The 25,356-nt window shown below is 28.3% G+C and overlaps 2 protein-coding genes across 2 annotated transcripts; one reads left to right on the top strand and one right to left on the bottom strand.

Moving 5' to 3' along the window:
• The first annotated feature begins 16,967 nt into the window (after nt 1-16,967).
• LOC110732122 lies at nt 16,968-20,327 on the top strand. The gene is made up of 6 exons (XM_021912040.1): nt 16,968-17,061; nt 17,176-17,295; nt 17,344-18,382; nt 18,425-18,815; nt 18,900-19,275; nt 19,375-20,327. Exons 1-6 carry the CDS (start codon nt 16,968-16,970, stop codon nt 20,325-20,327), a joined length of 2,973 nt encoding a protein of 990 aa, XP_021767732.1.
• Nucleotides 20,328-21,895: 1,568 nt separating this feature from the next.
• On the bottom strand, nt 21,896-22,198 carry LOC110732121. Its single transcript, XM_021912039.1, has one exon. The coding sequence runs from the start codon at nt 22,196-22,198 to the stop codon at nt 21,896-21,898; it is 303 nt and encodes a 100-aa protein (XP_021767731.1).
• Nucleotides 22,199-25,356: the final 3,158 nt, after the last annotated feature.

Here is a 25,356-nt window from a genome sequence, read left to right as displayed (position 1 = left end):
AAACACATTCAAACAACGCTTTTTGAATCGAATGAAATTCAAATGCATTCAAACAAAGCTTAGAATAGAATGAAAGTCAAATGCATTCAATGAAGCTAATTGAATCACATGAAAGTTAAACACATTCAAACAAAACTCTTTAAATCAAATGAAAGTCAAACACATCCAAATAAAGCTTTTTGAATTAAATGAAAATCAAACGCATTCAGATAAAGATTTTTGAATAGAATAAAAGACAAACGAATTCAACAAAGTTAATTGAATCAAATAAAAGTCAAACACATTCACACAAAGATTTTTAAGAAAATGAAGGTTAAACATATTTAAAGAAAGTTTATTAAATCAAATGAAAGTAAAACACATTCAAACGAAGCTTTTATAATAAAATGAGTGTTAAACACATTCAAACAAATTTTTTTTAATCATATGAAAGTCAAATACATTTAACAAAGCTAATCGAATCAAATGAAAGTAATAAACAATTAAACAAAGCTTTTTGAATCAAATAAAAGTCAACCACATTCAAACAAATCTTTTTAAATCTAATGAAGTCAAACACATTCAAACAAAGCTTTCTAAATCAAATAAAAGTCAAACCCATTCAAACAAAGCTTTTTTAACCAAATGAAAGTAATATAAAAAACTTTCAAACAAAGCTTTTTGAATCGAATGGAAGTCAAATGCATTCAGACAATGCTTTTTTAATCGAATGAAAGTCAAACACATTCAAACAAAACTTTTTAAATCGAAACTAATTCAAATGTATTCAAAGAAAGCTTTTCGAATTGAGTGAAAGTCAAATGCATTGAAACAAAGCTTTTTGAAAAGAATGAAAATCAAATGCATTCAACGAAGCTAATTGAATCAAATGAAAGTCAAACACATTCAAACAAAGCTTTTTAATTAAAATGAAAGTCTAACACTGAATTTAAGAAAAGTCAAACACATTCAAATAAAGTTTTTTGAATCGAATGAAATACAAACACATTCAAACAAGTTAATTGAATCAAATGAAAGTTAAATACATTTAACAAAGATTTTTAAATCAAATGAAAGTTAAACACATTCAAAGAAAACTTATTAAATCAAATGAAAGTCAAACACATTCAAACAAAGCTTTTTAAATCAAATGAAAGTCAAACACATTCAAACAAAGCTTTTTTAATCAAATGAAAGTCAAACACATTCATACAAAGCTTTTCGAATCAAATAAAAGTCAAACACATTTGAACAAAGCTTTTTGAATCAAAAGAAACACATTCAAACAAAGCTTTTTAAATCAAATGAAAGTCAAACACTTTCAAAGAAAGCTTTTTGAATTGAATAGACGTCAAATACATTTAACATAGAAAATTGAATCAATTAAAAGTCAAACACATTCAAACAAAGTTTTTTTAATAAATGAAAGTCAAACACATTCAAATAAAGATTTTTTAATCGAATGAATGTCCAATGCATTCAACAAAGTGAACATAATCAAATGAAAGTCAAATATATTAAAACAAAGCTTTTTGAATCGAATGAAAGTCAAATGCATTTAACGTACATAATTAAATCAAATGAAAGTCAAATATAATCAAACTAAAATTTTTGAAGCAAATGAATATCAAACACATTCAAACAATTCTTTTTGAATCAAATGAAAGTTAAACACATTAAAAAAAAGCATTCTAAACCAAATGAAATATAAACACATTAGAACAAAGCTTTTTGAATCACATGAAAATCAAACACGTTCAAACATAGCTTTTTTCTTCGAATGAAAGTCAAATGAATTCACCGAAGATATTTGAATAATATGAAAGTAAAATACATTCAAACAAAGCTTTTTAAATCAAATGAAAGTAAAAAACATTGAAACAAATTTTTTTGAATCAAATGAAAGTCAAAAACATTAAACAAAGCTAATTTAATCAAATGAAAGTCATACACATTCAAACAAAATTTTTTTAATCAAATGAAAGTCAAACGCATTCAAATAAAGTTTTTCAAATCAAATGAATGTCAAACACATTTTAACAAATCTTTTTGAATCAAATGAAAGTTAAATGCATTCAACGAAGCTAATTAAATAAAATGAAAGTAAAACACATTCAAATAGAGGTTTTTGAACAAAATGAAAGTCGAACACATTCAAACAAAGCTTTTTGAATCGAATGGACGTCAAATACATTAAAAGAAGCTAATTAATTCAAATAAAAGTCAAACACGTTCAAACACAACATTTTGAATAAAATGAAAGTTAAACAGATTCAAATAAAGCTTTTTGAATCCAATGAAACTCAAATGCATTCAACAAAGTTAATTAAATCAAATGAAAGTCAAACACATTCAAACAAAGCTTTTTAAATTATGTGAAAGTCAAACACTTTCAAACAAAACTTTTTAAATCAAATGAAAGTCAAACACATTCAGATAAAGATTTTTAAATCGAATGAAAATCAAACGCATTCAACAAAGATAATTGAATCAAATGAAAGTCAACAATATTCAAACAAAGATTTTTAAACAAATGAAGGTTAAACATATTTAAAGAAAGCTTATTGAATCAAATGAAAGTCAAACACATTCAAACAAAGCTATTATAATCAAATGAGTGTCAAACACATTTAAACAAATCTTTTTAAATCGTATGAAAGTCAAATACATTTAACAAAGCTAATTGAATCAAATGAAAGTCAAACACATTCAAACATAGCTTTTTGAATCAAATGAAAGTCAAACTCATTCAAATAAAGCTTTTTTACTCAAATGATTCAAACACATTAAAACAAAGATTTTTAAATCGAAATTAATACAAATGTATTCAAACAAAGCTTTTTCAATTGAATGAAACTCAAATGCATTGAAACAAAGCTTTTTGAAAAGAATGAAAGTCAAATGCAATTAACGAAGCTAACTGAATCAAATGAAAGTCAAACACATTCAAACAAAACTTTTTAAATAAAATGAAAGTAAAAAACATTCAAACAAATCATTTTGCTTGAAATGAAAGTCAAACACTTTTAGTTAAATATTTTTAAATAGAATGAAATACAAAAACATTCAACAAAGTGAATTGAATCAAATGAAAGTTAAACACATTTAACAAAGATTTTTAATCAAATGAAAGTTAAACACAATCAAAGAAAGCTTATGGAGTCAAATGAAAGTCAAACACATTCAAACAAAGTTTTTTAAATCAAATGATAGTCATACACATTCAAAAAAAGCTTTTTGAATAAAATATTATTGAAACACATTCAAACAAAGCTTTTTGAATCGAATGAAAGTCAAATGCATTTAATGTACATAATTAAATAAAATGAAAGTCAAATATAATCAAACTAAAATTTTAGAATAAAATGAATATCAAACACATTCAAACAATTCTTTTTGAATCAAATGAAAGTTAAACACATTAAAAAAAAGCATTCTAAACCAAATGAAATATAAACACATTAGAACAAAGCTTTTTGAATCACATGAAAATCAAACACGTTCAAACATAGCTTTTTTCTTCGAATGAAAGTCAAATGAATTCACCGAAGATATTTGAATAATATGAAAGTAAAACACATTCAAACAAAGCTTTTTGAATCAAATGAAAGTAAAAAACATTGAAACAAAATTTTTTGAATCAAATGAAAGTCAAAAACATTAAACAAAGCTAATTTAATCAAATGAAAGTCATACACGTTCAAAAAAAAAAATATTTAATCAAATGAAAGTCAAACGCATTAAATAAAGATTTTCAAATCAAATGAATGTCAAACACATTTAAACAAATTTTTTTGAATCAAATGAAAGTAAATGCATTCAACGAAGCTAATTAAATAAAATGAAAGTTAAACACATTCAGTTAAAGATTTTTAAATTGAAATAAATACAAACACATCTAACAAAGTGAATTGAATCAAATGAAAGTCAAAAACATTTAACAAAGATTTTTTAATCAAATGAAAGTTAAACACAATCAAAGAAAGCTTATTGAGTTAGATGAAAGTCAAACACATTCAAACAAAGTTTTTTAAATCAAATGAAAGTCAAACACATTCAAACAAAGCTTTTTTAATGAAATGAAAGTCAAACACATAAATACAAAGCTTTTTGAATCAAATAAAAGTCAAACACATTCAAACAAAGCTTTTTAAATCAAATAAAAGTCAAACACTTTCAACCAAAGATTTTTGAATCGAATAGACGTTAAATACATTTAACAAAGCTAATTGAATCAATTAAAAGTCAAACACATTCAAACAAAACTTTTTAAATAAAATGAAAGTCAAACATATTCAAGTAAAGCTTTTTTAATCGAATGAAAGTCAAATGCATTCAACAAAGTGAATTGAATCAAATGAAAGTCAAACACATTCAAACAAAGCATTTTGAATCAAATGAAAGTTAAACAATTTTAAAGAAAGCTTTTTGAATCAAATGAAAGTCAAGCACATTCAGATAAAGATTTTTAAATCAAATGAAAGATAAACGCATTCAACGAAGTTAATTGAATCAAATGAAAAGGAAACACGTTCAAACAAAGATATTTTAAACAAATGAAGATTAAATGTATTTTAAGAAAACTTATTGAATCAAATGATAGTCAAACACATTCAAACAAATCTTTTTGAATCGTATGAAAGTCAAATATATTTAACAAAGCTAACTGAATCAAATGAAAGTCAAACACATTCTAAAAAAGCTTTTTGAATCAAATGAAACTGAAACACATTCAAACAAATGTTTTTGAATCAAATGAAAGTCAAACACATTCAAACAAAGCTTTTTGAATTGAATGAAATTCATATGCATAAAAACAAATCTTTTTGTAACGAATGAAAGTAAAATGCATTCAACAAAGCTAATTGAAACGAGGAAAGTCTAACACATTCACACAAAGCTTTTTAAGTCAAATGAAAGTCAAACACATTCAAATAAATCTTTTTGAATCAAATGAAAGACAAACACATTCAGATTTAGAGTTTTGAATCGAATGAAAGACAAACGCTTTAAACGAAATTAATTGAATCAAATGAAAGTCAAACACATTTAAACAAAGATTTTTTAATAAATGAAAGTCAAACACATTCAAATAAAGATTTTTTAATCGAATGAATGTCCAATGCATTCAACAAAGTGAACATAATCAAATGAAAGTCAAATATATTAAAACAATGCTTTTTGAATCAAATGAAAGTTAAACACTTTTAAAGAAAGCTTTTTAAATCAAATGAATGTTAAACACATTCAAACAATGCTTTTTAAATCAAATGTAAGTCAAACACATTCAAACAAAGCTTTTTGATTTAAATAAAAGTCAAATACATTGAACAATGGTTTTTGAATCAACTTAAGGTCAAACACATTAAAACAAAGCTTTTAGAATCAAATGATAGTCATACACATTCAAAAAAAGCTTTTTGAATCAAATATTATTGAAACACATTCAAACAAAGCTTTTTGAATCAAATGAAAGTCAAATGCATTTAGCGTACATAATTAAATCAAATAAAAGTCAAATATAATCAAACTCAAATTTTTGAATCAAATGAATATCAAACACATTCAAACAATTCTTTTTGAATCAAATGAAAGTTAAACACATTAAAAAAAAGCTTTGTAAATCAAATGAAATATAAACACATTAGAACAAAGGTTTTTGAATCACATGAAAATCAAACACGTTCAAACAGAGCTTTTTTCTTCGAATGAAAGTCAAATGAATTCACCGAAGATATTTGAATAATATGAAAGTCAAACACATTCAAACAAAGGTTTTCAAATCAAATGAAAGTAAAAAACGTTAAATAAAGCTAATTTAATCAAATGAAAGTCATACACGTTCAAAAAAAAAAATTTAATCAAATGAAAGTCAAACGCATTCAAATAAAGCTTTTCAAATCAAATGAATGTCAAACACATTTAAACAAATCTTTTTTAATCAAATGAAAGTTAAATGCATTCAACGAAGCTAATTAAATAAAATGAAAGTAAAACACATTCAAATAGAGGTTTTTGAACAAAATGAAAGTCGAACACATTCAAACAAAGCTTTTTGAATCGAATGGACGTCAAATACATTAAAAGAAGCTAATTGATTCAAATAAAAGTCAAACACAATCAAACACAACATTTTGAATAAAATGAAAGTTAAACAGATTGAAATAAAGCTTTTTGAATCGAATGAAAGTCAAATGCATTCAACAAAGTTAATTGAATCAAATGAAAGTCAAACACATTCAAACAAAGCTTTCTAAATCAAGTGAAAGTCAAACACATTCAAACAAAACTTTTTAAATCAAATGAAAGTCAAACACATTCAGATAAAGATTTTTAAATCGAATGAAAATGAAACGCATTCAACAAAGATAATTGAATCAAATGAAAGCCAAACATATTCAAACAAAGATTTTTAAACAAATGAAGGTTAAACATATTTAAAGAAAGCTTATTGAATCAAATGATAGTCAAACACATTCAAACAAAGCTTTTATAATCAAATGAGTGTCAAACACATTCAAACAAATCTTTTTGAATCATATGAAAATCAAATACATTTAACAAAGCTAATTGAATCAAATGAAAGTCAAACACATTCAAACAAATCTTTTTGAATCAAATGAAAGTCAAACTCATTCAAACAAAGCTGTTTTACTCAAATGATTCAAACACATTAAAACAAAGATTTTTAAATCGAAATTAATTCAAATGTATTCAAACAAAGCTTTTTCAATTGAATGAAACTCAAATGCATTGAAACAAAGCTTTTTGAAAATAATGAAAGTCAAATGCATTTAACGAAGCTAACTGAATCAAATGAAAGTCAAACACATTCAAACAAAGCTTTTTAAATAAAATGAAAGTAAAAAACATTCAAACAAACCATTTTGCTTGAAATGAAAGTCAAACACATTCAGTTAAAGATTTTTAAATTGAATGAAATACAAACATATTCAACAAAGTGAATTGAATCAAATGAGAGTCAAACACATTTAACAAAGATTTTTTAATCAAATGAAAGTTAAACGAAATCAAAGAAAGCTTTTTGAGTCAAATGAAAGTCAAACACATTCAAACAAAGTTTTTTAAATCAAATGATAGTCATACACATTCAAAAAAAGCTTTTTGAATCAAATATTATTGAAACACATTCAAACAAAGCTTTTAGAATCGAATGAAAGTCAAATGCATTTAACGTACATAATAAAATCAAATGAAAGTTAAATAGAATCAAATAAATATCAAACACATTCAAATAATTCTTTTTGAATCAAATGAAAGTTAAACACATTAAAAAAAAGCTTTCTAAATCAAATGAAATATAAACACAAAAGAACAAAGTTTTTTGAATCACATGAAAATCAAACACGTTCAAACAGAGCTTTTTTATTCGAATGAAAATCAAATGAATTCACCGAAGATATTTGAATAATATGAAAGTCAAACACATTCAAACAAAGCTTGTCAAATCAAATGAAAGTAAAAAACATTGAAACAAAATTTTTTGAATCAAATAAAGTCAAACACATTAAACAAAGCTAATTGAACCAAATGAAAGTCATACGCATTCAAACAAAAAAAATTTAATCAAATGAAAGTCAAACACATTTAAACAAATCTCTATGAATCAAATGAAAATTAAATGCATTCAACGAAGCTAATTAAATCAAATGAAAGTGAAACACATTCAATTAGAGCTTTTTGAAATAAATGAAAGTCGAACACATTCAAACAAAGCTTTTTGAATCTGATGGACATCAAATACATTAAACGAAGCTAATTGATTCAAATGAAAGTCAAACACATATAAAACAACTTTTTGAATAAAATGAAGGTTAAACACATTCAAATAAAGCTTTTTAAACCGAATGAAAGTCAAATTCATTCTACAAAGTTAATTGAATCAAATGAAAGTGAAACACATTCAAACAGTGCTTTTTAAATCAAATAAAAGTCAAACACATTCAAACAAAGCTTTTTGAATCAAATGAAAGTCAAACACATTCAGATTAAGATTTTTAAATCCAATGAAAATCAAACGCATTCAACGAAGTTAATTGAATCAAATGAAAGTCAAATACATTTAAACAAAGATTTTTAAACAAATGAAGGTTAAACATATTTAAAGAAAGATTATTGAATCAAATGAAAGTTAAACACATTCAAGCAAATCTTTTATAATCAAATGAGTGTCAAACACATTCAAACAAATCATTTTGAATCGTATGAAAGTCAAATACATTTAACAAAGCTAATTAAATCAAACAAAAGTCAAACACATTCGAAAAAAGCTTTTTGAATCAAATGAGAGTGAAACACATTCAAACAAATGTTTTTGAATCAAATAAAAGCCAAACACAATCAAACAAATCTTTTTGAATTGAAAGAAATTCAAATGTATTGAAACAAATTTTTTTGAAAAGAATGAAAGTCTAATGCATTCAACAAAGCTAATTGAAACGAGGAAAGTCTAACACATTAACACAAAGCTTTTTTAATCAAATGAAAGTAAAAAACATTCAAACAAACCTTTTTGAATTAAAGGAAAGTCAAACACATTCAGTTAAAGATTTTTTAATAGAATGAAATAAAAACACATTCAACAAAGTTAATTAAATCAAATGAAAGTCAAACACATTTAACAAAAATTTTTGAATCAAAAGAAAATTAAACACAATAAAAGAAAGCTTATTGAATCAAATGAAAGTCAAACACATTCAAACAATGTTTTTTAAATCAAATAAAATTCAAACACATTCAAACAAAGCTTTTTTAATCAAATGAAAGTCAAACACATTCATACAAAGCTTATTGAATCAAATAAAAGTCAAACACATTTAAACAAAGCTTATTGAATCAAATTAAAGTAAAAAACATTCAAACAAAGCTTTTTTATTCGAATGAAACTCAAATGAATTCACCGAAGATATTTGAATAAAATGAAAGTCAAACACATTCAAACAAAGATTTTTTAATCAAATGAAAGTCAAACACATAAAAACTAAGCTTTTTGAATCGAATGAAAGTCAAACACATTAAAACAAAGGTTTTTTAATCGAATAAAAGTCAAATGCATTCAACGAATCTAATTGAAAAAAATGAATGTCAAACACATTAAACAAATCTTTTTTGAATAAAATGAAAGTCAAATACATTCAAACAAATCTTTTTAAATCAAATGAAATTCAAACACTTTCAAACAAAGATTTTGTAATCAAATAGACGTTAAATACATTTAACAAAGCTAATTGAATCAATTAAAAGTAAAACACATTCAAACTAGGCTTTTTGAATAAAATGAAAGTCAAACACATTCAAATATAGCTTTTTGAATCAAATGAAAGTTAAACACATTTAAAAAAAGATTTTTAAATCAAATGAAAGTTAAACACATTCAAACAATGCTTTTTAAATCAAATGACAGTCAAACACATTCAAACAAAGCTTTTTGATTCAAATGAAAGTCAAATACATTGAACAACGATTTTTGAATCAAATAAAGGTCAAATACATTAAAACAAAGCTTTTAGAATCAAATGAAAGTCATACACATTCAAAAAAAGCTTTTTAAATCAAATGATATTGAAACACACTCAAAGACAGCTTTTTGAATCGAATTAAAGTCAAATGCATTCAATGTAGATGATTAAATCAAATGAAAGTCAAACACAGTCAAACTTAATTTTTTGAATCAAATGAGTATTAAACACATTCAAACAATGCTTTTTGAATCAAATGAAAGTTAAACACATTGAAAAAAAGCTTTCTAAATCAAATGAAAGTTAAACACATTAGAACAAAGCTTTTTGAATCACATGAAAGTCAAACACGTTCTAATAAAGCTTTTTTATTCGAATAAAAGTCAAATGAATTCACCGAAGATATTTGAATAAAATGAAAGTCAAACACATTCAAACAAAGATTTTTGAATCAAATGAAAGTAAAAAACTTTCAATAAAAATTTTTTCAATCAAATGAAAGTCAAACACATTAAACAAAGCTAATTAAATCAAATGAAAGTCATACTTATTCAAACAAAATTTTTTTTAATCAAATGAAAGTCAAACGCATTCAAATAATGCCTTTCAAATCATATGAATATAAAACACATTTAAACAAATATTTTTGAATCAAATAAAAGTTAAATGCATTCAACAAAGCTAATTAAATCAAATGAAAGCGAAACACATTCAAACAGAGCTTTTTGAACAAAATGAAAGTGAAATATTCAAACAAAGCTTTTTGAATCGAATGGAAATCAAATACATTAAACGAAGCTAATTGATTCAAATGAAAGTCAAACACATTTAAACATAGCTTTTTGAATAAAATGAAGGTTAAACACATAAAAAATAAAGCTTTTTGAACCGAATGAAAGTCAAACGCATCCAAACAATGCTTTTTAAATCAAATGAAAGTCAAACACATTCAAATAAAGCTTTTTAATTCAAATGAAAGTCAAACACATTCAGATAAAGATTTTTAAATCGAATGAAAATCAAACGCATTCAACGAAGTTAATTAAATCATATGAAAGTCAAAAACATTCAAACAAAGAGTTTTAAACAAATGAAGGTTAAACATATTTAAAGAAAGCTTATTGAATCAAATGAAAGTCAAACACATTCAAACAAAGCTTTTATAATCAAATGAGTGTCAAACACATTCAAAAAACTCTTTTTAAATCGTATGAAAGTCAAATACATTTAACAAAGCTAATTAAATCAAATGAAAGTCAAACACATTTGAAAAAAGCTTTTTAAATCAAATGAAAGTGAAACACATTCAAACAAATAGTTTTGAATCAAATGAAAGTCAAACACATTCAAACAAAGCTTTTTGAATTGAATGAAAGTCAAATGCATTCTAACAAAGCTTTTTGAAAAGAATAAAAGTCAAATGCATTCAACAAAGCTAATTGATATGAGGAAAGTCAAATACATTCACACAAAGCTTTTTAAAACAAATGAAAGTCTAACACATTCATTCAAACAAAGCTGATTTAATTAAATGAAAGTCAAACACATTCAGTTAAAGATTTTTGAATCGAATGAAATACAAACACATTCAACAAAGTTAATTGAATCAAATGAAAGTCAAACACATTTAACAAAGATTTTTGAATAAAATAAAAGATAAACACATTCAAAGAATGCTTATTGAATCAAATGAAAGTCAAACACATTCAAACAAAGCTTTTTAAATCAAATAAAAGTCCAACACATTCAAACAAAGCTTTTTAAATCAAATTAAAGTAAAAAAACTTTCAAACAAAGCTTTTTGACTCGAATGAAAGTCAAATGCATTTAAACAATGCTTTTTGAATCGAATGAAAGTCAAATGCATTCAACGAAGATAATTGAATAAAATGAAAGTCAAACACATACAAACTAAGCTTTTTGAATCGAATGAAAGTCAAACACATTAAAACAAAGGTTTTTTAATCGAATAAAAGTCAAATGCATTCAACGAATCTAATTGAAAAAAATGAATGTCAAACACATTACACAAAGCTTTTTGAATCAAATGAATGTCAAATGCATTCAAACAAATCTTTTTAAATCGCATGAAAGTCAAACACTTTCAAACAAAGATTTTTTAATCAAATGAAAGTCCAATGCATTCAACATAGTGAATTGAATCAAATGAAAGTCAAACACATTCAAACAAAGCTTTTTATATCAAATGAAAGTTAAACACTTTTAAAGAAAGCTTTTTAAATCAAATGAAAGTTAAACACATTCAAACAATGCTTTTTAAATCAAATGACAGTCAAACACATTCAAACAAAGCTTTTTGATTCAAATGAACGTCAAATACATTGAACAACGATTTTTGAATCAAATAAAGGTCAAATACATTAAAACAAAGCTTTTAGAATCAAATGAAAGTCATACACATTCAAAAAAAGCTTTTTAAATCAAATGATCAAACTTAATTTTTTGAATCAAATGAGTATTAAACACATTCAATGCTTTTTGAATCAAATGAAAGTTAAATACATTGAAAAAAAGCTTTCTAAATCAAATGAAAGTTAAACACATTAGAACAAAGCTTTTTGAATCACATGAAAGTCAAACACGTTCAAACAAAGCTTTTTTATTCGAATAAAAGTCAAATGAATTCACCGAAGATATTTGAATAAAATGAAAGTCAAACACATTCAAACAAAGATTTTTGAATCAAATGAAAGTAAAAAACTTTCAATAAAAAATTTTTCAATCAAATGAAAGTCAAACACATTAAACAAAGCTAATTAAATCAAATGAAAGTCATACTTATTCAAACAAAATTTTTTTTAATCAAATGAAAGTCAAAAGCATTCAAATAATGCCTTTCAAATCATATGAATATAAAACACATTTAAACAAATATTTTTGAATCAAATAAAAGTTAAATGCATTCAACAAAGCTAATTAAATCAAATGAAAGCGAAACACATTCAAACAGAGCTTTTTGAACAAAATGAAAGTGAAATATTCAAACAAAGCTTTTTGAATCGAATGGAAATCAAATACATTAAACGAAGCTAATTGATTCAAATGAAAGTCAAACACATTTAAACATAGCTTTTTGAATAAAATGAAGGTTAAACACATAAAAAATAAAGCTTTTTGAACCGAATGAAAGTCAAACGCATCCAAACAATACTTTTTAAATCAAATGAAAGTCAAACACATTCAAATAAAGCTTTTTAATTCAAATGAAAGTCAAACACATTCGGATAAAGATTTTTAAATCGAATGAAAATCAAACGCATTCAACGAAGTTAATTAAATCATATGAAAGTCAAAAACATTCAAACAAAGAGTTTTAAACAAATGAAGGTTAAACATATTTAAAGAAAGCTTATTGAATCAAATGAAAGTCAAACACATTCAAACAAAGCTTTTATAATCAAATGAGTGTCAAACACATTCAAAAAACTCTTTTTAAATCGTATGAAAGTCAAATACATTTAACAAAGCTAATTGAATCAAATGAAAGTCAAACACATTTGAAAAAAGCTTTTTAAATCAAATGAAAGTGAAACACATTCAAACAAATAGTTTTGAATCAAATGAAAGTCAAACACATTCAAACAAAGTTTTTTGAATTGAATGAAAGTCAAATGCATTCTAACAAAGCTTTTTGAAAAGAATAAAAGTCAAATGCATTCAACAAAGCTAATTGATATGAGGAAAGTCAAATACATTCACACAAAGCTTTTTAAGTCAAATGAAAGTCTAACACATTCATTCAAACAAAGCTGATTTAATTAAATGAAAGTCAAACACATTCAGTTAAAGATTTTTGAATCGAATGAAATACAAACACATTTAACAAAGTTAATTGAATCAAATGAAAGTCAAACACATTTAACAAAGATTTTTGAATAAAATGAAAGATAAACACATTCAAAGAAAGCTTATTGAATCAAATGAAAGTCAAACACAATCAAACAAAGCTTTTTAAATCAAATAAAAGTCTAACACATTCAAACAAAGCTTTTTAAATCAAATTAAAGTAAAAAAACTTTCAAACAAAGCTTTTTGACTCGAATGAAAGTCAAATGCATTTAAACAATGCTTTTTGAATCGAATGAAAGTCAAATGCATTCAACGAAGATAATTGAATAAAATGAAAGTCAAACACATACAAACTAAGCTTTTTGAATCGAATGAAAGTCAAACACATTAAAACAAAGGTTTTTTAATCGAATAAAAGTCAAATGCATTCAACGAATCTAATTGAAAAAAATGAATGTCAAACACATTACACAAAGCTTTTTGAATCAAATGAATGTCAAATGCATTCAAACAACTCTTTTTAAATCACGTGGAAGTCAAACACTTTCAAACAAAGATTTTGTTACCAAATAGACGTTAAATACATTTAACAAAGCTAATTGAATCAATTGAAAGTAAAACACATTCAAACAAAGCTTTTTGAATAAAATGAAAGTCAAACACATTCAAATAAAGATTTTTTAATCAAATGAAAGTCCAATGCATTCAACATAGTGAATTGAATCAAATGAAAGTCAAACACATTCAAACAAAGCTTTTTATATCAAATGAAAGTTAAACACTTTTAAAGAAAGCTTTTTAAATCAAATGAAAGTTAAACACATACAAACAATGCTTTTTAAATCAAATGACAGTCAAACACATTCAAACAAAGCTTTTTGATTCAAATGAAAGTCAAATACATTGAACAAAGGTTTTTGAATCAAATGAAGGTCAAACACATTAAAACAAAGCTTTTAGAATCAAATGAAAGTCATACACATTCAAAAAAAGCTTTTTAAATCAAATGATATTGAAATACATTTAAACACAGGTTTTTGAATCGAATGAAAGTCAAATGCTTTCAATGTAGATAATTAAATCAAATGAAAGTCAAACATAATCAAACTTAATTTTTTGAATCAAATGAGTATTAAACACATTCAAACAATGCTTTTTGAATCAAATGAAAGTTAAACACATTGAACAAAAGCTTTCTAAATCAAATGAAAGTTAAACACATTAGAACAAAGCTTTTTGAATCACATGAAAGTCAAATACGTTCAAACAAAGCTTTTTTATTCGAATGAAACTCAAATGAATTCACCGAAGATATTTGAATAAAATGAAAGTCAAACACATTCAAACAAAGATTTTTTAATCAAATGAAAGTAAAAAACTTTCAATAAAAATTTTTTCAATCAAATGAAAATCAAACACATTAAACAAAGCTAATGAAAGTCAAATGCATTTAAACAATGCTTTTTGAATCGAATGAAAGTCAAATGCATTCAACGAAGATAATTGAATAAAATGAAAGTCAAACACATACAAACTAAGCTTTTTGAATCGAATGAAAGTCAAACACATTAAAACAAAGGTTTTTTAATCGAATAAAAGTCAAATGCATTCAACGAATCTAATTGAAAAAATGAATGTCAAACACATTACACAAAGCTTTTTGAATTAAATGAATGTCAAATGCATTCAAACAAATCTTTTTAAATCACATGAAAGTCAAACACTTTCAAACAAAGATTTTGTTATCAAATAGACGTTAAATACATTTAACAAAGCTAATTGAATCAATTAAAAGTAAAACACATTCAAACAAAGCTTTTTGAGTAAAATGAAAGTCAAACACATTCAAATAAAGATTTTTTAATCAAATGAAAGTCTAATGCATTCAACATAGTGAATTGAATCAAATGAAAGTCAAACACATTCAAACAAAGCTTTTTATATCAAATGAAAGTTAAACACTTTTAAAGAAAGCTTTTTAAATCAAATGAAAGTTAAACACATTCAAACAATGCTTTTTAAATCAAATGACAGTCAAACACATTCAAACAAAGCTTTTTGATTCAAATGAAAGTCAAATACATTGAACAAAGGTTTTTGAATCAAATGAAGGTCAAACACATTAAAACAAAGCTTTTAGAATCAAATGAAAGTCATACACATTAAAAAAAAGCTTTTTAAATCAAATGATATTGAAATACATTCAAACACAGGTTTTTAAATCGAATGAAAGTCAAATGCTTTCAATGTAGATAATTAAATCAATTGAAAGTCAAACATAATCAAACTTAATTTTTTGAATCAAATGAGTATTAAACACATTCAAACAATGCTTTTTGAATCAAATGAAAGTTAAACACATTGAAAAAAGCTTTCTAAATCAAATGAAAGTTAAACACATTAGAACAAAGCTTTTTGAATCACATGAAAGTCAAATACGTTCAAACAAAGCTTTTTTATTCGAATGAAACTCAAATGAATTCACCGAAGATATTTAAATAAAATGAAAGTCAAACATATTCAAAAAAAGATTTTTTAATCAAATGAAAGTAAAAAACTTTCAAAAAAAAAATTTTCAATCAAATGAAAGTCAAATACATTAAACAAAGCTAATTGAATCAAATGAAAGTCATACTTATTCAAACAAAATTTTTTTAATCAAATGAAAGTCAAACGCATTCAAATAATGCTTTTCAAATCAAATGAATATAAAACACATTTAAATAAATCTTTTTGAATAAAATAAAAGTTAAATGCATTCAACAAAGCTAATTAAATCAAATGAAATTGAAACACATTCAAACAAAGCTTTTTGAACAAAATGAAAGTCGAACACATTCAAACAAAGCTTTTTGAATCGAATGGAAATCAAATACATTACACGAAGCTAATTGATTCAAATGAAAGTCAAACTCATTTAATCACAGCTTTTTTAATAAAATGAAGGTTAAACACGTAAAAAACAAGCTTTTTGAACCGAATGAAAGTCTAATGCATTCAATAAAGTGAATTGAATCAAACGAAAGTCAAACACATCCAAACAATGCTTTTTAAATCAAATGAAAGTCAAACACATTCAAACAAAGCTTTTTAATTCACACGAAAGTCAAACACATTCAGATAAAAAAAATTTAAAGCGAATGAAAATCAAACGCATTCAATGAAGTTAATTGAATCAAATGAAAGTCAAAAACATTCAAACAAAGATTTTAAACAAATGAAGGTTAAACATATTTAAAGAAAGCTTGTTGAATCAAATGAAAGTCAAACACATTCAAACAAAGCTTTTATAATCAAATGAGTGTCAAACACATTCAAACAAATCTTTTTAAATCGTATGAAAGTCAAATACATTTAACAAAGCTAATTGAATCAAATGAAAGTCAAACACATTCGAAAAAGATTTTTGAATTGAATGAAAGTCAAAGGCATTCTGACAAAGCTTTTTGAAAAGAATAAAAGTCAAATGCATTCAACAAAGCTAATTGAAAACAATACATTCACACAATGCTTTTTAAATCAAATGAAAGTCTAACACATTCAAACAAAGCTGATTGAATTAAATGAAAGTCAAACTCATTCAGTTAAAGATTTTTGAATCTATTCATTGAGGTTTGACTTTCGTTGACTTTCTCTCTTCTCTTTCTTCTTCATGGTTCTTCATTTTTGATTGGTTTTCTTCATCAAATCTGGATATCAATGGCGAAGAAAGCTATTTCTACACCTCAAGTAGCGCAACAAAAGACTGCTCATGAAGTTGTTGGTTCGATTTTGCAGAATTTGGGAAACTCAAGTACCTCTTTCGTTCCTAGCTCGATTCAATAGGTGGATGAGCTGCTTACACCGACGCCGGCGTTAGTGTAGTCGGCTTGTGGAGCTATTTCCGGTGTTCCATTGGATGCTAAAGCTACTCTCTTTGCTGAAGCTGCTGCTAGGCCGAGTCAGTCCAATGGAACAGTACCTAGGGTTTTTGGGTTTACTGTTCCATTGGATGCTGGTGGATCTAGGCATAGTGTTGAGCCAAGGCGTTCTCTTTAATATTTCTCACCCTCTCTGGAGCATAATGTGCACAAAGTTAATGAAGATCGAGCTGCTTCTCCCTCTGCCCTGGAACTGAACTCGCGCAAGTTTGATAAAAACCGAGCTACCTCTTCCCCTGTTCTGGAGCAGAATGGGAGTGATCGAGCTGCACCTTTTACTGGGAAATTGGCTGCAAAAGGGGCTACATTATCCTTTGTTGCTCCGAAAGTGCAGGACGGGAAACTCATTGCTGAGCTACAGGCAACTGAGCTTGAGGCAGGTAATCGAAAATGGGCTAATGCTTTAGTCTTTTATGTGGTTGGCTTTTACCCTACTATTGCTGTTGTTCTTCGTTTCTTTGCTCAACAATGGAATGATATGCAAAAACCAGATGTGTATTGGCATGATGATGGGTACTTTATTGTCAATATGTGTTCTAGTGATGATAGAGATACTATACTTTGTTCTGGTCCTCATATGTTCCTTGGAAATCCTGCAATAGTGAAGCCTTGGTGTCGTAATTTTGATTTTCATGCTGAAATTCTTAGAACTATCTCTCTTTGGGTTAAATTCCCTAATCTCCCACTTAATTGTTGGGAATCTGATACTCTTACCCGCCTTGGTAGTTTGCTTGGAGTGCCAATTTGTGCTGATGAGTGTACTACTAGACAACTTAGAGTGTCTTTTACTAGGGTTCTGATTGAAATTGATGTTACAAAGCCTATGCCCACCTCTATATGGGTTGAGAGACCTTCGAAGGAACTATTGGAGATCAGGGTGGTGTATGAGTGGGCTCCTCCTTTTTGCTCTAAGTGTAATAAGATTGGTCATGATTGCTCTGTTAAGCCTCCTATGCCTAAGCAGGCTTCTAAGCAACCGACTTCTGTTCCTCCTAAGCAAAAGCAAGTTTGGGTTCCTAAGCCTACCCATGTTCCTACTTCTACTACTGCTGTTGATGTTGGTGTTTCTGTTCGTGGACAATCTATTATTACTCCACAGGTTCATACCTCTCAGAATTCAGATAAGGGGTGGAGAATAGTAGGGAGGAAGACAAAAAGCCAGCAAACTAGAGTTCACTATAAATCCAAGCGGGGGTGAGGTTGATCCCCCTTTGGTGTCATGATTTACTCTATTAGGAATGTCAGGGGCCTGAATGACCGTGGCAAAGTTGCCTCTGTAAAGAGGTTTCTTCACTCTCATTCAGTTGATGTTGTTAGTTTGCTTGAAACAAAAATCAAATTGAAAAATGTTCTCACTTATCAGAGGAAGTTTGGCTCTTCTTGGCTTTGGTTGTGTAATTATGACCATTCTCCCAAAGGGAGGATTTGGCTTGGTTGGAATGTGGATAGAGTAACTGTTAATGTCTTGAAGGTTCATGAACAGTTCATTCATTGTACTGTTTCTTCTAAGGATCACTCTACTCAAATTTATCTCACTGTTGTTTATGGTCTTCACTCCATTCATGATAGGCTTCCTTTGTGGGAGGGGCTCCGAAGAATCTCTGTTCAGCATTCTCCTTGGCTTTGTGTTGGTGACTATAACTCTGTTCTTAAAACTTCAGATAGGCTTCATGGTGCTGATGTTACTGATTATGAGACTAGAGACTTTTAGAATTTTGTTGATGATTTGGACCTCACTGAGATCAAAAGCAAAGGGTCCTTTTACTCTTGGTCTAATAAGGCTCATACTGGCCCTAGAACGCTCTCTAGACTTGACAGAGTCTTTGGTAATCAAGCTTGGTTAGCTTCTCATGGGCATGTGGAGACTGTTTATCTCCCTCCTTCTTTATCTGATCATAGTCCAGTTCTGTTGGATATTTGCTCTGGCCCTGTGGGGAAAGGTAGACCTTTCCGATTTCTAAATTGTATTGCTGATCACCTTGATTTTCTTGATACTGTCTCGCAGGCTTGGGGTTCTAGTATTTCTGTTTGGCAGAAGCTTAATTCTGTGAAGTCTAGTATCAAATCTCTTAATAGCAAGCAGTTTGGTAACATTGAGGAAAAGATTGACCAAGCTAATGATGAGCTTTCTAGAATTCAAAACTTAATGGCCTAGAACCCTGATGATTTGGATTTATATGCTAAAGAATCTGATGCTATTAAGGTTGTCAAGCACTGGAATGACATTCAGGAAAGCATCTTCAAGAAAAAATCTAGGATTAATTGGGTTAAGCTTGGAGATGGAAATTCTCACTATTTCTTCTCTGTGATGAAGACTAGGCAAGCAAGGAATAAAATTGACTCCATCTTTGATTCTAATCAGGTGTTGCTCAAGGATCCAGATGCTATTTCTCATGAAATTATCTCTTTCTATAAGTCTCTTTTAGGGACTCGGGCTCCTTGGCTCCCTGCTGTTGACCTTGTTACTATGAGGAGGGGTAAGCAGCTTAGCTTTGTTGCTCAGAGCTACCTCATTAGGCCTATTTCTCAAGCTGAAATTGATGTTGCCCTTAAGGGAATTGATAACACTAAAGCTCCTAGTATTGATGGCTTTAACTCCTTTTTCTTTAAGAGAGCTTGGCATATTGTGAAAGATGATATTTATGCAAGTGTTATTGATTTCTTTAATAACGGGACTTTGCCTAAGCAATGGAATTGCACAACTATCACTCTGGTTCCTAAAGTCCTTTCTGCTTCTCATGTTAAGGATTTTAGACCTATAGCCTGTTGTACTGTGGTCTATAAGCTCATTTCTGAGGTCATAACTGCTAGGCCTGTTGCTATCATTGGTGAGGTGATTGATGATGCTCAGGCAGGGTTCATTCCTGGCAAGCACATTGGTGACAATATTCTTCTTGCAACTGAACTGATCAAAGGCTATGATCACAAATTTATCTCTCCCAGGTGTATGGTTAAGGTGGATTTGAAGAAAGCTTATGATTCAGTTGAGTGGGGATTCTTGATCACTGTCATGCAGGAGCTTGGTTTCCCTCAGAGATTCGTTGATTGGATCTGGAATTCTCTTACTTCTGTCTCTTACTCTATTCTTATTAATGGTTTTCCTGCCCCCCCCCCCCCTTTGAAGCTAAGAAAGGGTTAAGATAAGGTGACCCTATGTCTCCCTTTCTCTTTGCTATTGGTATGGAATACCTCTCCAGATGCCTTGATGAGCTTAGGTTATCTCCTGATTTTAACTTTCACCCTAGATGTGAAAAGTTAAACCTAACTCACATGATGTTTGCTGATGACTTATTGATGTTTTCTAGAGCTGATAGTGTTTCTGTTAAGCTTCTCTTCCAAGCCTTCCGGAAATTCTCTGGTGCCTCTGGGCTTTCTGCTAATCTTGATAAAAGTGAAGTCTATTTTGGAGGGGTCTCTGTTGATGTCCAGAAAGAGTTGAGGGAGCTTCTTGGTGTTTCTCAAGGTACCATTCCTTTTAGGTATCTTGGGGTCCCTCTCTCTTCCAAAAATCTTACTATTGCTCAATGTAGGCCTTTGGTGGAGAGGGTCACTGCTAGAATACAAGGGTGGATGGCTAAACACTTGTCCTATGCTGGGAGGCTTCAATTGGTGAAGAGTGTGTTGTTTGGTATCGAGACTTATTGAGCTCAAATTTTTATTCTTCCGAAGAAAATTCTGAAAGAGATTGAGGCTAGGTTCAGGTGCTTTCTTTGGACTGGATCCTCTGCCCCTGCTAAGAAGTCTTTGGTTGCTTGGAATAATGTCTGTCTTCCTAAAGTTTGTGGTGGCTGGAACTTGCTTTCTCTTCCTGAGTGGAATAAAGCAGCTGTCACTAAGTTACTTTGGGATATTGCTCACAAGGTTGATAATCTTTGGGTTAAGTGGGTCCATATCTACTATTTCAAGCATAAAGATTGTTGGACCACCCCTACCCCTACTAGATGCTCTTGGTTCTTGAAGAAGATTTTGAGTTGTAGAGATGTTTTGAATGATCAAGGGGGATGGGATGGTTTCGTACAGGGAAACAAGTTGAAAATCAAGAAGCTATATGCTGCTATTAGGCCTCAAGTGCCAAAAGTTCCTTGGAAGAGAGTTACTTTCCATAACTTAGAAACTCCCAAAAGTGTTTTTATCTTGTGGCTAGCTTTGTGGAATAGGCTTGTCACTAAGGATAGGTTGCTTCAATGGCACATCTCTTGTGATCCAAGGTGTTTCTTATGTCTGAATGGCAATGAAAGTGTCCAGCATTTATTTTTTTGTTGTGAATTCTCTAGGAAGGTTTGGAGCAAGGTGTTGGGTATCTTACATGTTTCCAAGCCTGTTCAGCAGTTTAGTGATGAGGTCGATTGGATGTAGAAAATCTGCAGAAGTTCCAAATTGAAAAATAAAGTGATCCAGGTGGCCTTAACTAAACAATTTATGGTATTTGGATCCAAAGGAATGCAATTCTCTTTACTGGTTGCTGCAAATCTGTTGATGCCCTAGTTAGGGATATTGTCTTTCATTCAGTTTAAAGAATCCCGGCGGGAAGCAAATATTTGATTGTTTAGGAGCTTGTCTCTGGCTCCTAGTGTTTGCGTTCTGGTTTCTTTTTCTTGGGGTTTTTGGATTATCTGTCTTGTTTTGGTTGCTCGTTTGGCTCTTTATTTGATGATGGGTTCTGATGGTGCTTTTATTTTCTTGAATTTGAGATTCCCGTTGCATCTATTATTGTTTTGCTATTCTTTTTTTGCTGACTGTATCTCTCTGCTGTCTGCTGGTTGCTGCTGTCTGCTTTGCTGACCCTGCACTGCTGGTGTTGTGCTTTGCTGTTTGTGCTGCTGTGCACTGATGTCTACTTGTTGTTGCTGTTGCACTGCTGTTTGTGCTACTGCACTGGTGCCTGTTGCTGCTGTTTGTTGCTGTTGTTTGTTGCTGCTGTTTGTTGTTGTTTGTTGCTGCTGCACTGCTTTTTGTTGCTGCTGCACTGCTGTTTTGTTGCTGCTGCACTGTTGTTTGTTGCTGCTGCATTGCTGTTTGTACTACTGTGCACTGCTATTTATGCTTGCTGCTGGTTTGTGCTCTGCTGTCTATTGTCCGTTGCTCTGTGCCTTGCTGTCTGCTGATGGTGCAAGCTTTGTTGGTTTGTTGTTGCTTGTTTTTTTGTTTTTGTTGGTTTGCTGGTCAGTTTGCAGGCATGTCTTCTTTTGATTGTTAATTTTGGTGTTTTTTTGGGTGTATGGCTTTGTTGTTTATTGCTGGTTTTGTTGTCTGGTCCTGGTTTCCAGAACCCTTCCTAGAAGGTGGCTGGAAATCTGAGTCCAGTTGTTCTAGGCCCTTCCTAGAACCCTTCCTAGAAAGTGGCTAGGTCTGGATCTAGAACATGTTTTGGGGATGGCCTGTTGTATTCAAGTCTTGTGGTGTTTTGGTGGTAGTTATAACTTAGCTTTTGTAAGTTGTAACTTTCTCTCTTTGGTAATAACATCTTATTTTCCAAAAAAAAAAAAAAGAGTTTTGAATCGAATGAAATACAAACACATTCAACAAAGTTAATTGAATCAAATGAAAGTCAAACACATTTAACAATGATTTTTGAATAAAATGAAAGATAACACATTCAACGAAAGCTTATTGAATCAAATGTAAGTCAAAAACATTCAAACAAAGATTTTTAAACAAATGAAGGTTAAACATATTTAAAGAAAGCTTATTGAATCAAATGAAAGTCAAACACATTCAAACAAAGCTTTTATAATCAAATGCGTGTCAAACACATTCAAACAAATCTTTTTAAATCGTATGAAAGTCAAATACATTTAACAAAGCTAATTGAATCAAATGAAATTCAAACACATTCGAAAAAAGCTTTTTGAATCAAATGAAAGTGAAACACATTCAAACAAATATTTTTGAATCAAATGAAAGTCAAACACATTCCAACAAAGCTTTTTGAATTGAATGAAAGTCAAATGCATTATAACAAAGCTTTTTGAAAAGAATAAAAGTCAAATGCATTCAACAAAGCTAATTGAAGCGAGGAAAGTCAAATACTTTCACACAATGCTTTTTAAATCAAATGAATGTCAAACACATTCAAACAAAGCTTTTTGAATCAAATGAAAGACAAACACATTCAGATAAAGATTTTTGATTCAAATGCAAAATAAACGCATTCAACGAAGTTAATTGAATCAAATGAAAGTCAAACATATTCAAACAAAGATTTTTAAACAAATGAAAGTTAAACACATTTAAAGAAATATGATTGAACCAAATGAAAGTCAAACACATTCAAACAAAGCTTTTACAATCAAAATTGTGTTAGACACATTCAAACAAATCTTTTTGAATCGAATAAAAGTCAAATGCATTCAACAAAGCTAATTAAATCAAATGAAAGTCAAACACATTCAAACAAAGCTTTTTGAATCAAAAGAAAGTCAAACTCATTCAAACAAAGCTTTTTAAATCAAATGAAGTCAAACAAATTCAAACAATGCTTTTTCAATCGAAATTAATTAAAATATATTCAAACAAAGCTTTTTAAATTGAATGAAAGTCAAATGCATTGAATCAAAGCTATTTGAAAAGAATGAAAGTCAAATGCATTCAACGAAGCTAATTGAATCAAATGAAAGTCAAACACATTCAAACAAAGCTTTTTAAATAAAATGAAAGTCTAACACATTCAAACAAAGCTGATTGAATTAAATGAAAGTCAAACACATTCAGTTAAAGATTTTTGAATCGAATGAAATACAAACACATTCAACTAAGTTAATTGAATCAAATGAAAGTCAAACACATTTAACAAAGATTTTTGAATAAAATGAAAGATAAACACATTCAAAAAAGCTTTTTGAATCCAATGAAAGTCAAACACATTCAAACAAAGCTTTTTAAATCAAATAAAAGTCAAACATATTCAAACAAAGCTTTTTTAATCAAATCAAAGTCAAATACATTCATACAAAGTTTTTTGAATCAAATAAAAGTCCAACACATTCAAACAAATCTTTTTGAATCAAATTAAAGTAAAAAAACATTCAAACAAAGCTTTTTGACTCGAATGAAAATCAAACGCATTCAACGAAGTTAATTGAAACAAATGAAAGTAAAAAACATTCAAACAAAGATTTTTAAACAAATAAAGGTTAAACATATTTAAAGAAAGCTTATTAAATCAAATGAAAGTTAAACACATTCAAACAAAGCCTTTATAATCAAATGAGTGTCAAACACATTCAAACAAATCATTTTAAATTGTATGAAAGTCAAATACATTTAACTAAGCTAATTGAATCAAATGAAAGTCTAACTCATTCAAACAAAGCTTTTTGAATAAAATGAAAGTCAAACTCATTCAAACAAAGCTTTTTAAATCAAATGAAGTCAAACACATTCAAACAATGCTTTTTCAATCGAAATTAATTAAAATATGTTCAAACAAAGCTTTTTCAATTGAATGAAAGTCAAATGCATTGAATCAAAGCTTTTTGAAAAGAATGAAAGTCAAATGCATTCAACGAAGCTAATTGAATCAAGTAAAAGTCAAACACATTCAAACAAAGCTTTTTAAATAAAATGAAAGTCTAACACATTTAAACAAACCTGATTGAATTAAATGAAAGTCAAACACATTCAGTTAAAGATTTTTGAATCGAATGAAATACAAACACATTCAACAAAGTTAATCGAATCAAATGAAAGTCAAACATATTTAACAAAGATTTTTGAATAAAATAAAAGGTAAACACATTCAAAGAAAGCTTATTGAATCCAATGAAAGTCAAACACATTCAAATAAAGCTTTTTAAATCAAATAAAAGTCAAACTTATTCAAACAAAGCTTTTTTAATCAAATCAATGTCAAATACATTCATACAAAGTTTTTTGAATCAAATAAAAGTCCAACACATTCAAACAAAGCTTTTTGAATCAAATTAAAGTAAAAAAACATTCAAACAAAGCTTTTTGACTCGAATGAAAGTCAAATGCATTGAAACAATGCTTTTTGAATCGAATGAAAGTCAAATGCATTCAACGAAGATAATTGAATAAAATGAAAGTCAAACACATACAAACTAAGCTTTTTCAATCGAATGAAAGTCAAACACAACAAAGGTTTTTTAATCGAATAAAAGTCAAATATATTCAAACAAATCTTTTTAATTCAAATAAAAGTCAAA

This window comes from Chenopodium quinoa, unplaced genomic scaffold (genome assembly GCF_001683475.1).
Source record: "Chenopodium quinoa cultivar QQ74 unplaced genomic scaffold, ASM168347v1, whole genome shotgun sequence".
Classification (NCBI taxonomy): Eukaryota; Viridiplantae; Streptophyta; class Magnoliopsida; order Caryophyllales; family Amaranthaceae; genus Chenopodium; species Chenopodium quinoa.
The sequence above is the reverse complement of the archived record's forward strand: the minus strand, read 5'-3'. Positions and strand labels throughout refer to the sequence as shown.